Consider the following 15539-nt stretch of genomic DNA (forward strand, 5'->3'; position numbering starts at 1 on the left):
TAGTCTTTAGACGTGATTACAGAGACCATTTCTCTTAAAAGCCCATTTCTTTTATGCACCCAAATGGATACTTCTCACTTGGCAACTGACTCTTAATAATAGAAATAAGCCTCCCTGCATGAAAACCAGACACAAGTGCTGACAAATGGCTTAAAGGCACTGAGCTCATCTTCATCAACATTTTTAAAGAACAAAGCTGTTTCAGTAAGAGAAGGCAGGTGCTGAAGAACTGCCTTCTTTCTCTGTCTCAGAGTCAGGCTCAGCTGGAGGGGAGAAGATTGGCCCTGGAGTGGGTTTATGGCTATGATAAGGTGGACAGAGGGGTAACTTCTTTTTTTTTTTTTTTTTTTTTGAGATGGAGTTTCACTCTTGTTGCCCAGGCTGGAGTGCAATGGCGCGATCTCGGCTCACTGCAACCTCTGCCTCCTGGGTTCAAGCGATTCTCCTGCCTCAGCCTCCCTAGTAGCTGGGATTACAGGCATGTGCCACCATGCCCGGCTAGTTTTTTTTTTGTATTTTTAGTAGAGACGGGGTTTCTCCATGTTGGTCAGGCTGGTCTTGAGCTCCCGACCTCAGGTGATCTGCCCGCCTCAGCCTCCCAAAGTGCTGGGATTACAGGCATGAGCCACCGCGCCCGGTCCAGAGGGGTAACTTCTACAATGTATGTGACATTAGGCTTTTGACATCTAATGGGGTAACTAAGAAGGGTTTACCATCTAAGAAGGGGTAACTTCTGCAATGTATGTGACCTAGGTGTTTACCATCTTCCTGTAAGATCGTGCAGCATATTCAACAACATCCAGCATGGCAGCTAACTCCCTGAGCCACAAGGGGCTGCGGGGGCTGTGGCTGACCAGGAATGAAGCCTTCTGCTTGAAGTTCACAGAGACAGCCCAGTAGGAAGCTCAGTGGAAATGACTTTGGCTAGAGCTGCCATGTACCAGGCACTTCCTGCTTCACTAATGACCACCCTATAAAAAACAAAAGTGGCCTCTCTCGGCTCACTGGCTTATTGCTTTCACAACACTCAGTGCAATTGGTGCTTCTCTTATTTATTTGTTGACTTGTGCACCATTTGTTTCCCCAACTAGAACAAATACCGGCTCTAAGAAGGCAGGGATCTTATGAGCATATGGCATGTCACTGACATCTTAAGACACGTTTGCTGAATGAGGAATTAAATAAATGAATGAATGACGTAAAATCTGCACAACAATCCTGTGACACAGGTATTATTAACTCTATTATAGATATTTAAAAAACCAAGGCCCCAAAAGAATAAGTCACATAAAAAAGAGGCCACAGCAGTGAATGGTAGAGCCAGAAGCTGAACGAAGCTCAGGCCTTTCCTCTGGAGCCTCCCCAGGGTCAAAAGGGACCTAAGTGTGCCCTTAAAATGTCTGTGGCCAACGTGGACACTAGGTTTTCATGTCTTTCAAGTAATAATAATGAGCTTCAGATGTTTCTTCAATATCCTCCTAACCAACAACTCACTTAACCTTTTGTGGCCGTGTTTCCTCACTGTGAGTGATGGGGTTGATCACCAGGTGAGCCCAGGCTGGGGACAGGAGGCCTTGGCTCTGTCTTGGCTCAGCAGCTGGCAAACTGGGCAGTTTGGGGCAAGTCATAGCATTTCTCAGGACTCAGTTTTCTAGCCTTGTGAAAAATGAAGGAACTTTGAGCTCCTTCCAATTCTGACTAGGTGTGGTTTTATGAGATGTGGTTTTATGTTTAGACCAATAAGGTCTAAAGGTGTATTCCCTGCCATGCCTCTAGGCTCTGCAGGGTTCAGTTGGAGAAAGGGTTGAATGGGTTGGGCCTGGGTTCAGCTGCAACCCTGAAGTCAAGCATTTGTTGATTTCTACTTAGACTTTGCATTGGAGATGGTATCTGAATGTCCTGGAGGTTGACAACAGACATTTTTAAAGGCTAAGGCTCCCAACTGCTGAAAACAAAGACAAGCTTGAAGCTGCTGTTGAGCTGCTCTGTGGCCTGGGAGCTCCCAGCTAAGTGGGCTGAGGTTCCAGGCGCTGCCCCCATCTGTGCTGGCTAGTGAAGGCCTGGTCCCCTCCACAGACTGGGTTCCCAAACTGCTGTCTCCCAAGTGTGCACTACTGGTCATGGGGGGACCGAAAGAGCGGGTAGAGAGAGCAGCGTGAACACACGGCCATTATTGGAAAACCTGAACATGCAGACAGCACTGCGCATTCCCCGAACCACAGCACCAGCTCCTCTCCCACAGTGAGCAAGGGAGCAGAGAGATTGTTCCTTAGGGTTGTTTGCTTGGAACTTTTCACTAGCACCTAAAAGGTTCAGAAAGGGGAATCACACTCTGTTATTTATGCATGTTCTCCAGGACTGGCTACACAGAGTAAACACCTGGAAGCACACGGTAAGGAGCTTCCTTTTTCCTGAAGGGAGTTGTTTGTAAGGGCAGTGCCTGGGAACACTTTAAAAGGGTGAACACTAGGCATAAATCATAAAAGAATTTTGAGAATGTTATTCAGTCAACCTGGGTAGGCCCGAGCTGAATTTAATTTGACCCCTCTCTGAATCTACCTGTCCATCTACCTCCCTATAGAGAAAGCCAGCATGGTTTGAGACTTAAATAGCAATTCTTAAAAATATGTGCTCCTCCCTCTAAGATGTCTTAGAAGTCTAAAGTACTAAGGAAAAGAAAGACAAAAGGTTTAATTTAGCACTAAGGACACTGGGGACACATTTTGTCAGGACTGAGTCCAAGAAATGTCAGTCTGAACGTCAAATCAACAACCTAGAAAAGGTCACTCTTTCCTTTATGTCCCTTTGTAGAGAACAATGATGCCATCCTGTGAGGCTAAGGGAAGTCCAACTTCTTCACTTGAGAGTGTCTTCATCTCTGCCATGGCCAACAAACCCTCTTGGTGGCCCAGGGCCCCGGCTGCTCAGGCATCGCCAGGCCCTCTTAGCTCCGACATCTGTCTGGCTCTTCTCTGCCCACATCTCCCCTCCCTTGGGCTTCTCAGAACCCCTTTGGCCTCTAGCTAGTGACTCTCAGGTCAATGTGCTTTGAGGACTTAGACTAAAGCTCTGGGAAAGCAGAGGAGGTGCCTGGGAAGGATCAGGGGGCTTGGATCTCATAGTTACGGCAGGAATTCAGCTAAAACTGGCTGGCACAGGGCAGGGCACTGGTTATCTCAAGCTCAGGCTACTTTGGTGAGGAGCCCCTGGCTTTCACGCTTCTTTTTCTGAGATACTTGTCCTGTGACACAGCTCAACAAGGAGAAAAACTCATCCCTCAAGCTTGTAGCTTGGTCTCAGTCCAAAGCTACTTTACAGCAATCCTGTTGTTTTGATTTTCGGAGCCAGAGGTAATGCTAGACTCTCAAGTTTGGCTGGAATGTTTTTATCAGCTCCAGTGAATCAACCTACCACAGTGGGACATCCGGACGCCCAGCTCAGAGACAAAGCAAGGGTCTGGTTTGGTGGTTGAGATTTGGGTACAACAAGCAGACCAAAATCCTGAAAGCCGTCTCTGCTGTCAGTCATGTGATCTGGTGAAAACCCACAGGAAGTTCAGTGAACAGATGGAGGGCACAACTGCAATAATTTTATTACCACGAAAGTTCAATGGAGTTTTTCCCCTTCCACCTAAAGATGATATAAGATAGCATCAGAAACTCTAGCAAGCACCTGGCACAGGTCCAGAGAGTCTAATACAATTTAAAATCCAATAGCTACATAGCAGATTGAAAAAAAAAATTCAAGACCATATTAAGCCTCTGAATAGACAAGGAAATGGGAGATTGCTGGTCGCAAGGCAGACCAGTAACTGTTGGCAGATGGCGCAGGTCAGGAGTGATGGGTTAGTGACTACAGACAGCATGTGCAGGGCTTGTGGTGGGCAATCCTGCTCAGATGAAAACTACACGGGTTTTGAGATCCTGTCATAAAATAGCAGAGGACGCATTTACATTCTTTTTTTAATTCCGGGGGTGAAGGATAAATTTGGGGATTATGTAGCCTCACTATCATTCCTCCCCCATACCCTATTGCTGTGTAACTTTAGTTCGTCAATGATGAGTTCTTAAACCAAATGTTGGTGGGCTTCAGCTAAACAGGAGGCATTTGCTTGGCTGTAGAGGAAAGAGAAGAATAACTTCTGCTCCTTGAACAGGGTGTGTCAGTTAGCGGGAGGAAACAAGAACAAGCAGGGAGCATGACCCAGGATGGGAGGTAGGTGGTGCTCCCGGAGGATGCTCTCCCAGGTAGTTCTGGTGAACACTGGGGCCAGGAGGTTTTAGGTGGGCTTGGACAGCAAACTCTGGGAGAAATAATGAATCATCAGTTCAGCTAAATTGTTGATCAAGACTGAAGTGCAGGCTCTTCCAAGTGTAATGGAGGGAGTGACAAATCTATCAAATATTATAACTTAACAAAAAGAAGATAAGCACTGGTCTATGAATAACATCAGCAATGAATGTGGAAAAGTTTCATTTTATGTTAATTTTACAATTAATGAAGAACTTTATTTATTTCTTTATTGAGATGGAGTCTGGCTGTGTCACCCAAGCTGGAGTGCAGTCGTGCGATCTCGGCTCACTGCAACCTCCGCCTCCCGGGTTTAAGTGATTCTCCTGCCTCAGCCTCCCAAGTAGCTGGGATTAGAGGGGCACGCCACTACGCCCGGCTAATTTGTTGTATTTTTAGTAGAGATGGGATTTCACCATGTTGGCCAGGCTGGTCTTGAACTCCTGACCTCAGGTGATCCGCCCGCCTTGGCCTCCCAAAGTGCTGGAATTACAGGTGTGAGCCACTGTGCTGGGCCAGAACTAAATTTAAAATACAGAAAATTATAAAGGACCACTTATTAGAAGTTACAAGTTAAGAAATACAAAGTTAAAATTATGAAGCCCATCATGAGAGTGGCTCAAAAGACAGTTGCAACACATTGCATATCTAGGAACACCATGGCTGGCGACACAGAGGGACTTGGGCAGGGGGTCTCTGGGCACTAAGTTACCACCCAAGAGGGACACTTACAAGGTTGGCAGACACGGATCCTGAGCTCAGGAAATGGTTTCACCACTGTGGAGTGTCCACAAGTGACACTAACAGTTTTTGTAAGCGAGGGCGAAAAGACTCTTCGGGAAAACATGGAGGATATAAAGTGGAGCCCCATGCTTGGGACAAGCTCTCCACAAACCATCGTATCATTAGCTAGAACTGGAAGCCCCCCTGAGTCTGAATCTTGAGCAAATGTCCCTGGTAGGACCTCTGTCACAGACCCAGGCTAAGGGGATTCACAGAAAGGAGAGAGACTTTATCTTCGGTTTTCAATTTCTCTCTCTTTTCTGGGGGCTGGTGGGAAGGTACAGACTCTCCTGCTGCCTTGGTGTGTGGGCAGGGTTCTGACTTGTGGAGACAGGGCTGGGGTGGGGGGTGCTGGAACTACATGTGGAGGGACCCTCTGGAGCAGACAGAGGCTGACAGCACCCTTCTGGGGCCGACCTGCAGTGAGGTGTGGCTAGAGGTAAGTTTGGAAAGGTGGGTGGAGGCACGGAGGCAGCCTTGAGGGAAGCCTGTTCACCTGAGAAGCCTAGAGTCCAGGGGACAGGTGGAGGACAGAGACTCGTGATCTAAAAGCCATCAGCTGCGGGGCAGCAGGTGAAGTTGCCTACGCGTCAACTCCTCAGGAAGGCTGACTACATTACTGAGTCAAACTGCCTGATGCAAATCAATTCCTACTTAGGAGGCTGGGAGTAGGAGAATATTTTGATTCCAAGGTAGGAGATGGGGGCAAAAGTGGAGAATTCTGCTGTCTGTCTTCAAAGATGATGATACTAATGAGAGACAGAATCTGAATACAAGGTGCCAAGAGTCCTTCCTAACCTACAGCAGTGATGCTGTCTTTGAGGTTCTGAACAGACTGCGTGGGATCCTGCCCATTAGTAGCCCCACGCCAAGCTGCAAAGCTTCCCAAAATGCTGAGGGCCAAATGGGCAGAATGCTAAACAAAAGCACAGCAGCATGCTGTGGGTGAGTAACCTGAATTCCCTTTCTTGGACAAAGGTCTCCCTGCCTTTGTGAGAATGGGAAGGCAAAGACTATGATGAGCTGAAGCCTGGAAAGGCTGGGTGAAGAAATATTTCCCTCCAGTGTTCCAGGAAATTTCCTGGGAGGGCTCACACCAAAAGATGAACAAGCAACCAGTGGCTGACTCTAACGGAACAACGGCTCCCCGCTGCTGGCCAGTGAGGATGGAGGTGGTGATGCTGCCACGGCAGCTGAGGCGACTCAGCCCAGCAGCCACGTGAGCCTGGCTAGGGGAAGTGAGTAATGAGGGGGCTGGGGGAGGTGCAGGCTGAAGGAAACTTTGGGGTTTCTCAAGTCGTTCCTGTCTCTTCAGCTGTCACCCTCTGCTCCCACTTTCCTGAAATGGAGGCAGGACTCTTCAGACAACTCAGAGACTCAAGAGCCACCAAATGGGCTCAGGCCCTGCTTTCTGCTAGCATTGCCACAGAGCCCCTAAAAGCCACTGAAGACAGGCCATTTTCATTGACACTGTTAGAGTAGAAAAGAAAGAGAATACTTGAAACTGTTTTCCAAAACCAAAGTAGAGAAAGCTAATAAGCAAGGGACAGGTGATGTGATCAGAAATCAAACAGGATTTGGCTTTCAGGCTACATGCCACTGAGGAGAGGAGAATCTTCACAGAGGGCTAATGAGTGTAAAAATATTCATATTTGTAAGCTGAAACAAAGATTGAATCTCCATTAATAAAAGCCTATTCTTTTTCATTCATGATTCCTGCTTTATTTGTTTTATTATTATTTTAAAAGACAGAGTCTCAGTCTGTTGGCCAGGCTGGAGTGCATTGGTGTGATCTCGGCTCACTGTAGTCTCAACCTCCCAGGCTCAAGCGATCCTCCCACTTTAGACTCCCTAGTAGCAGGGACTACAGGCGCATGCCACCACAACTGGGTAATTTTTTTTTTTTTTTTTTTTTTGTATTTTTAGTAGAGACGGGGTTTCACCATGTTAGCCAGGATGGTCTCGATCTCCTGACCTCGTGATCTGCCCACCTCGGCCTCCCAAAGTGCTGCTATTACAGGCGTGAGCCACCGTGCCCGGCCGCACCTGGGTAATTTTTGTATTTTTTGTAAAGACAGGTTTTTGCCACATTGTCCAGGCTGGCCTCAAACTCTGAGGCTCAAGAGATCTGTTGCCCATCTCAGCCTCCCAAAGTGCTGGGACTACAGGTCTGAGCCATGGCCCGGCCCAATTCCTGCTTTTACCCTTTCCTGTACAAAAAGGCATAGGTCGTAAGTTTCATATCTCAGTGTGTTAGCAATGTAAAACCTGGCTCACCATATCCAAAATAGGGTCTCGATCTGGCCTTGGGGCAGGCTAGAAATTTAACTGCACTGGTATAAATCCACGTGATCTGAATTTTTTTTTTTTGGTAATTTTCTTATGAAGGGAGCAGTTTCACAGTTTACAACTTTATGAACTAGCAATAACACTGTGGGCAGGATAGAGGGAAAGTACATTCAGAGGTGGCAAAGCAGTGATGCTGACCGATCAGACAAGGAGACCGCGGAGAGGAAGGACTCGACACCTCCGAAGACTGCTGCTCCTTGAGCCCAGGTCTCTCGTGGACACTGCGCAGGGGCTGGCTCAGGCAGGGCCACAGACGAGCACGCATAGTGTTTCCCAGGCAGGCCTGTGGCACGATGGGGCCAGAAAGAGCCAGGGCAAGGGAGCTGGGAGTCATGCTCATTCCCACCTGCCCCACATGTTAACTGGGGTGGGGGGTTTGGTGGTGGCCCAGGAGTCACCCTGCCCCATTGTTCCTAGTCTGACAGCTGAAGCTGCACCAGGCACACCACCATGACATCTGCTGTCTTCCTCTCCTCAGCCTAGACAGGCTGGAAGACAGAAGAGCAGCAGGCAGCTGGCATTTCATGCTCCCCATGGCAACTGTCACACTGATCAATGACTTGAAATTTCAATAAATACCATGAAAAAGAAGTGTAAACTTTTAAGACTACCATGTACCTCTCCCGTTTAGGCTATGAATGGTATCATGGAGGGAAAATTCAAGACGTCTGCATTTTAGAGGTGGCTCTGACACTAATAAACTCGGACAAACCATGTCCCTCTTTGACACTTAGTTACTTCATCTGTAAACCATTACAGCTGATGAGGTCTGCTCTGACTGGTGGAGACTGGAGCTGAAGACTGACTATGATGTTGAGGTGGCACAGGCAGGGCTGAGAGGCCCAGTGAGGGCCAGGCACAACTGCTGGCTAGATTCTGTTAGCACCTTGCTCTGACTTCTCCAAGCAATCCCAGAGAAGGACCTCAAAGGAGTCCATCTTCTGCCTTGGAACAAGGTTCACAGCCAAAAGACAACTGGAAAATACAAGACCTTTCCCTTCTCTATCATGATTTTTTTCAAATCAATGCCCCAGAAGGCAAGTAAAACATCTGTAGATGAAGCATTTGGAGACCTCTAGTCATTTCCAAAACAAGGAATTAAGAGCAAGCACTCATATTTTATAACACAGGCTCCAATTATGCTAAATTTACATTTTTTTTCTTTTTCTTTTTTTTTTTTTCTCAGAGGCAGGGTCTTGCTCTGTTGCTCAGGCTAGAGTGTAGTGATGTGATCATAGTTCATTGCAGCCTCAAACTTCTGGGCTCAAGTGATCCTCCCGCCTCAGCCTCCTGAGTAGCTAGGACCACAGGTCTGCACCACCATGCCTGGCAAATTTTTAAATTTTTTATAGAGATGGGGTCTCACTATGTTGCCCAGGCTGGTTTTGTGGTCAAGTGATCCTCCTGCCTTGACCTCACAAAGTGCTTAGGTTGCAGGTGTGAGCCACACTGCCTGGCACAAATTTACATATTTCAATAAAGAAAGACACACTGCTTATCTCTTAAGGGACCAATGATAGATAATTCAATTTGTTATACACTGTAAGCATGAAAATTAAACAACATTGAGAGTTACCTTGGAAACACCCATAAAACATTTTAAAGGATCTTTCAAAAGAAAATTCCAAATTTAAATAATCAACATACTATAATAAGACACTTATATTTGGGGTTATTTAGAGCAAGAGGATGTAGAACATACCTTTTTTTTTTTTAAATCAAAATTTGTTATATATAAGAAAAAGTGAAAACTCTAAATTTCCCCTACAGAGAACTAATGTATGCTCAGCACGAAAGGGGTGACAACATCTGAGTTTTGGAACTTGTACAGTGAAAAAGCAGATTTAAGGAAGATAGAATGATGTGCTTATTTAAAGAGAAACTTACACTGTAAATACACTTCTATGGTTTCTACCTCTAAGTGCATACAAAACACTTTCTGATGAAGAAAGATGTTTCAAGATAAAACTTCTGATTAAATCCCTCTTGCAAGGATTAGTGTCCTTATAGAAAAGACCACAGCCAGCCAGCTAGTCCCGTCCACCATGTAAGGGCACAGCTAGAGGGTGCTGTCTACGAACCACAAAGTGGGCCCTCAGCAGACACCAAATCTGCTGGTGCTTTGATCTTAGACTTCTCAGCCTCCAGGACAGTGAAAAATAAGTTTCTGTTGTTTATAAGCCTCCCACTCCACAGTATTTGGTTATAGCAGCCCCAGCGGACTAAGACAAAAGGTGACCTGCTCACCCATGCATCCTTCCTTCCTTTTTATTAATATTTACATTATAACTATAATCACTAGTGCTTTAACAAACACAATGGTGATACAAAATAATGGTCATCTTTGCCACCTGGTTGATGGGTCTGCATCACTGAGCTGTGACTGTACAGGACCCTAACCCAATGGTTGATCCTTAGCTGTTTTCCTGGCTGTTCCGGAGGTCAGGCCTGTAGCAAGGGGCTCAGCTGGCAGCTAGGGGCCCAGGTGGCTGCTACACAGTGTGGTGGTATGAGGGAGGGGGCTGTGCTGGGAGTCCTGCAAGCTGAAGGCTTACTCAGTACCACCGGAGACCCAACATCTTATGCAAAATTATCCATGCACACCAAAGTGGGGAAAATAATACAGTGAACACTGTGTGCCCATCAACCAGCTACAAGCCATTAACTCATGGGCACTATTTAAGCTACCCCAACTTCCCTCCTCTGAATTAGTTTGATGCTAATTCTGGACATTATATATTTTCACTCTTAAATATTAACCTAATTAAACAGGTAAGAACGTTTTACCCTGCTTTAAGAAAACCTAATATGAGAATAAAATAAATTATAGGGTGACCCTTTGTATCATAAAAGCATTTAATAAAAATATGAAATATGGTCCCTGCCCTTAAGGATTTTAACATTTACTTGGAGAGCTAAGATAAATGCAAATGAAAAAAAAAATCACTAAAAAGCAATCCTCTAACATAATCTAATGTTAGAAAGTACAATGTAATAATTGCCAGTTCTGATTTGTATGGACTCTGGATTCTCCACAAACTGGGTGCCCAGGACGTCTGAGCTTCATTTGCTTCCTCTCCTTTAAGCAAACCATCAGCCTCTGCCAGGTGAGCTCCCTGGGGTCCCCTGCACACTTCAGGCAAATGCCCGCCTCCATGCCATTTCTGACAGGTCTCTTTATAGCCAGGATGTCCTTCCCACCACACTTCCATTTCCTACAGTGCTGGTGCAGATGCTTCCCTCCCTCCAGAGTCTTGCGTGGTCCTCTCCAGTGCCCAGTACCTGCCTGCTTACAGCATTACCTGTATATTTCCTACAAAGTGCCTGGCTGGACATGGGTTTGGATAGTTTCCATTCACTACTGGACATAAATGATTTGAAGGTAGGCTCTCTGTGTGCCATGCAGCCCCAGGTCAGGCATTGCTGAGTGAGGAACAGTACCCTCTGCCACAGGGTGGCTTAGAGAAGTAAGAGAGGGGGAGAGGGGGAGAGGGGGAGGGGAGAGAGGGGGAGGGGAGAGAGGGGGAGAGGGGGAGGGGAGAGAGGGGGAGAGGGGAGAGGGGGGAGGGGGGAGAGAGGGGGAGGGGGGGGAGAGGGACGGGGAGAGAGAGAGAGGGAGGGAGGGAGGGAGGGAGGGAGAGGGAGGGAGGGAGGGGGAGGGAGGGAGAGGGAGGGAGGGAGGGAGGGAGGGAGAGAGAGAGAGAGAAAGAGAGAGAGAGAGAGAGAGAGAGAGACTCTGTGAAAAGTACAGTCAGGGGATGCTGGCAAGATAGTTCACCTAGGGTGGTCCTGATGGAGAGGAGAGAAGTGTAAGGCACTGTCTAGTCAGGGAAATTGTTCAGAAGCCTGGCTGAGAAAAAGGTTTGAACCATCCCTTTCTGAGCAGTTCCTGGGTAGTGAGGGGGGCATGAACAAAAAAGTCCATAATAAAAATCTGATCATGTTACTCTGTGCTTAAAAAAATCTCAATGGTTTCTCAATGGAAACCACTGCCACAGAAGATACCAAAAAGTAGAGGCAGCGCCTCCGAACCATGGTGTTCATAATCTAGACATGGAGATAAAACATGTACAAAAATAACTATCAGACAAGATAGGAGGTGATAAGATCATCTGAAGTGTGCAAAAAAGTGTAATCTGTGGGGATCCAGGGAAGGGAGAAATTAAACTGGAAGCCTCAAGAAAGGCTTCAAGGAGGAGAAGGCACCTAGGTAGTCTGTAAACAAAGGGTAGGATTTGGGCATGTGGAGGTGGGGGGAAGGGCATCCCAGGCAGAGGAATAACAGAAGCACAGACAGGGAGACAGAAAAGCACAAGGGTGCCCACGGACCAGCCAGTGTGTTTGAGAATAAGAGGGGGAATGTGAAAATAGCTTGGAAGGCAGGTTTATGGAGATCTGCTGAGACTGAGCCTAGACTTTTCTGCATACAAAGTGGGGCCACTCCATGCACCTGAGCAGAGATGTGCCCAGGACCTGAGCGTGCTCTTGGGAGACTACTTGGGAAACAATGTGATCCCTCTGGATGGGAAGGAAGCAGCCCTTGGAGGGGAGCAGCCCTTGGAGGGGAGCAGCTGGGGGACTAGTACAGGGTCTAGGCGATGGGGGCTGAGGACCAGGACCCAAAGATGACAGTGGGAACAGAGGAGAGCTGGCAGTGCCACCAGGGTGAGTGGGCAGAGAGACTTGGCAGCTCTTCACAGCTGCCTCTCCCCAGAAAGGGAAGGAAATCAGGGCTGGGAAGGAAGAGATCTAGAAATGAATCCAAGAGCTTCCTCTGTCAATAGTCAAACTTCATATGTTTAGAGTCCAATGACCTGTGTTGCTTTTGTTTTTCCCTAGAAACAAAAGAGCAGACAAATAAAATTCTGTTTCCATCCTCCATCTGGCTCCATCCTAATGAGTCTTTATTTTTCTGATACGGTCTCTTTGAGCCAGTTTGCCTCTGGGAAAGGGTCTCTGTGCAGCTGACCTCATGGTGCCTGGATGTTCAGTTTAGCAGTAGCTGCAGAGACAAGCCTCCGGGCCTGATAGCCTCATAGCCCAGATTAAGCAAGCTGTCTGGAAGGCTTGTCAGAATTATAATTCTCCTGCCTTTATCTTCAAAGGTTAGAAAACGAGGAGACACAGACTGGGAGAAAGTCCCAATACACATTTCTGAAGGAAGGAGGTTTTACTTATTCTGTACATTTTAATCTGATTGTCAGCCCTGTAAATCTTACAAAACTAAAACAATGGCTTAGGAACAAGGGCGGACTCACTGTCACCAACGATTAACTTTCTGATCACAGTCTAGGAAGCACACTCTTATCTAGCTCAGCTCAGGACCTGCTGACTATGACCTAGTCAGTCCCCAGGCCTTGACTGTGGAATCTCCGAGGCCTGCAAATGCAGCCACTGATGGACTCTTCTGGTCCTCCTGCCATAAATGTGAAGCCAGCAAGCTTCCTCCTACAGGTTTCAGGGAAAACCACGAGCCCTTAAGATTCCGGAGACAAGAGTTAAAGTGGACTAGACTGACTCCAGGTGCTTTGCACCAATGGCACAGTGCCCAGCCCTGATTGCCATGCACAGAACACACACGGGTGGCCATGCTGTTTGCCATTTGTTCTCCTCCACCTGACTCCTGAATTATTTGGAAAGGAAACAGGAGTCTTTGTAACACACTAGGGCTAACGGTTCCAGCTTAGAAAAACTGACTTCAGTGAGGGGTCATCCTCTTTACAAAGTTTAGAAAAAGTCGCTCCCCTTCAGAAGTGTGCATTCAAATTTCACCCCAGGGATTCTTCCCCACCCTGTTTCCTTTTCACCTTTGAAAATGAGAGTGGAGATGGATGTCGTGATGGGAAAGCGATTATAATCCATCTGGAAAGCCAATGAGGCAATACGCCTTAATCTGTGGGCAGAAGGCAACCAACTCCCCGTGCAGGAGCTTTCTGTGTCTGGAATATTTTGCCATGATCAGTTTTTAGCCACCTCTCACTTCCAGTGTAGCAAAATCTACAGGAAATGGAACCCTACTAATTGGAACTTTCACTAAAGCACACCTATTTTTAGGACAAAGGAACAAATAAGAGAAAAAGCACATATTCAGCAAGTTAAAAAACAACTGCTACAGAACCCTCCACTGAGATTATTACATTCTCTGCCCAATTTCCCACACCTAACACAGGTCTGTCCAGGGAGAAACCACATGAGAAGGATGAGTGAAACCGCGAGATTAGGAATTAATCAAAAGAGAAAAACCAGGTTTCTTTCTTTTTTTTTTTTTAAATCCATGCCTAAAGCATTTCCCTCTTACTAAAAAGCTTGGGAAATAAGTTATATTTTGTAAATAGATATATGAACAGAACTAAAGAAATATATAAATGAAAAACACTGTTACAGGACTAAGAAACTAAATGTGGTTTAGGGCAGTCACTGTTGGGGGGACCTCGTTCTCTAAAGGGACAGCCACAACCATACAACAAGCTGATAATTCAAAATATGAAGTGCTCTAATAGCTGGGCTGCTAAGTGGTTGGAAAGGCTTTGCTGAGAAGGTAGTAATTTCTCTTTTTTTTTTTGAGACAGTTTAGCTCTTGTCGCCCAGGATGGAGTGTAGTGGTGCCATCTTGGCTCACTGCAGCCTCCGCTTCCTGGGTTGAAGCGATTCTCCCATCTCAGCCTCCCAGGTAGCTGGGATTACAGGCACCTGCCACCACGCCTGGTTAACTTTTTTGTATTTTTTGTAGAGACACAGTTCTGCCATGTTGACCAGGCTGGTCTTGAACGCCTGGCCTCAAGCGATCCATCTGACTTGGTCTTCCAAAGTGCTGGGATTACAGATGTGAGCCACCGTGCCTGGCTGAAGGTAATAATTTCTAAACCCAAAAAAGAAAGGGGTGACTTTGGGTAGGGAAGAAGCACTTTAGACATTGGGAAAAAATCTGAATAGAGTCATGTATGCAAAAACAATGAAAATAACTTTATCTTTAGAAGGGAGACAGTAGAACCAGTCACTCCCAAAAGGACTAGGCTTCTTATTTTTAATTTATTATATACTGAGAGTTTACAATTTATAAACCTGTATAGAATCCTACATGAAACTGATAGTCTAACCATGTACATTATACAAAATCTAATCAGAACAACTGCCATGCCTAGAAAAGTGGCATTTTTAGGCAGATTCAAGTTTGGAAATATAAATTTTCTGATTTCAAAATGGGATGCTTCATAAACCTATTCATTGGTCAATAAAATTAACTTCTCAGATTTCAATTATTTTAAGCTAATCTTTTTATTCTATCCTCCTCAAAAGTCATTTGTCATTTATAATGAAAATGCCTTCGAAGTAAACATGCAAAAATTCATATCAAACATAATTCTGTTTGGTGTGGAGAAGCTCTCCACACCAGGGTCTATGACTTCATACTCCCTAAAGAAACTGTTAACAGTAAGAAATTTTGCGTTCACTTTCTGAGGGCTGCTCTATGATCTATTTGATTAAATTCTACTTGAAAACTAAAAATAACACAAAACTAGCTAGACTGATGCAAGGGAAGTTTTAGCCTTTGCACTTATATGTGGAGAGGCTAGCAGGCATTTGAAATCTCCAGCAAGAGTGTATTAAGCTCTATTAATAAATCACTGGGATAGCATGTTCAAAATACGTATATATTTTTCCTTTTCACACTTCTAAATCTGCAACTAAAATAAATTTAGGTTTAATTTTTACCATGTTCAAAATTGTAGTTTCTCTCTACTTTCAAATACTGTTTTGGAATTCAACCTCTTTGTTGTTCATAATGTATCTAGTATGAATTTATAGTCACTTCATGACTAAACATTGCCTCTTAAAAACACAGATGTTCTATCCCCAAGGGTTGCTAAGCTATTAACAAATTGTTTTCTCAAAGTTTTTACTTACTTACATGATTTAAATTAGCTACACTCATTTCTGAAAGTATTGAACTGTTTAAGTCATGCTTAAAAGTTACTTGTCTAGCCACTTCATTGGTAGATCAGAGAGAGTAACTAAAAAATACAAATTGGCTGTAAGTGCTCACAGACAAATCACAAGCTTGGCTTGGGCTTCTTTGTACTGCACATCACTAAAATACCCACAGAAGGCTTGGGTCT

The 15539-nt window shown here is 45.6% G+C and overlaps 1 protein-coding gene across 9 annotated transcripts in view; it reads right to left on the reverse strand.

The window, feature by feature from the left end:
• DYM (dymeclin) overlaps nucleotides 1–15539 on the reverse strand; it is a 413664-nt gene that overhangs the window by 8248 nt on the left and 389877 nt on the right. The window contains exon 17 of one of the 9 annotated variants that reach the window (XM_054537557.2): nucleotides 3844–4811. Coding sequence (XP_054393532.2) covers nucleotides 4740–4811 — 72 coding nt within the window. The 3' untranslated portion in view covers nucleotides 3844–4739. 9 annotated transcript variants of the gene reach the window in all.

The sequence above is a fragment of the Pongo abelii genome, chromosome 17 (assembly GCF_028885655.2).
Source record: "Pongo abelii isolate AG06213 chromosome 17, NHGRI_mPonAbe1-v2.0_pri, whole genome shotgun sequence".
In the NCBI taxonomy this organism is placed as follows: Eukaryota; Metazoa; Chordata; class Mammalia; order Primates; family Hominidae; genus Pongo; species Pongo abelii.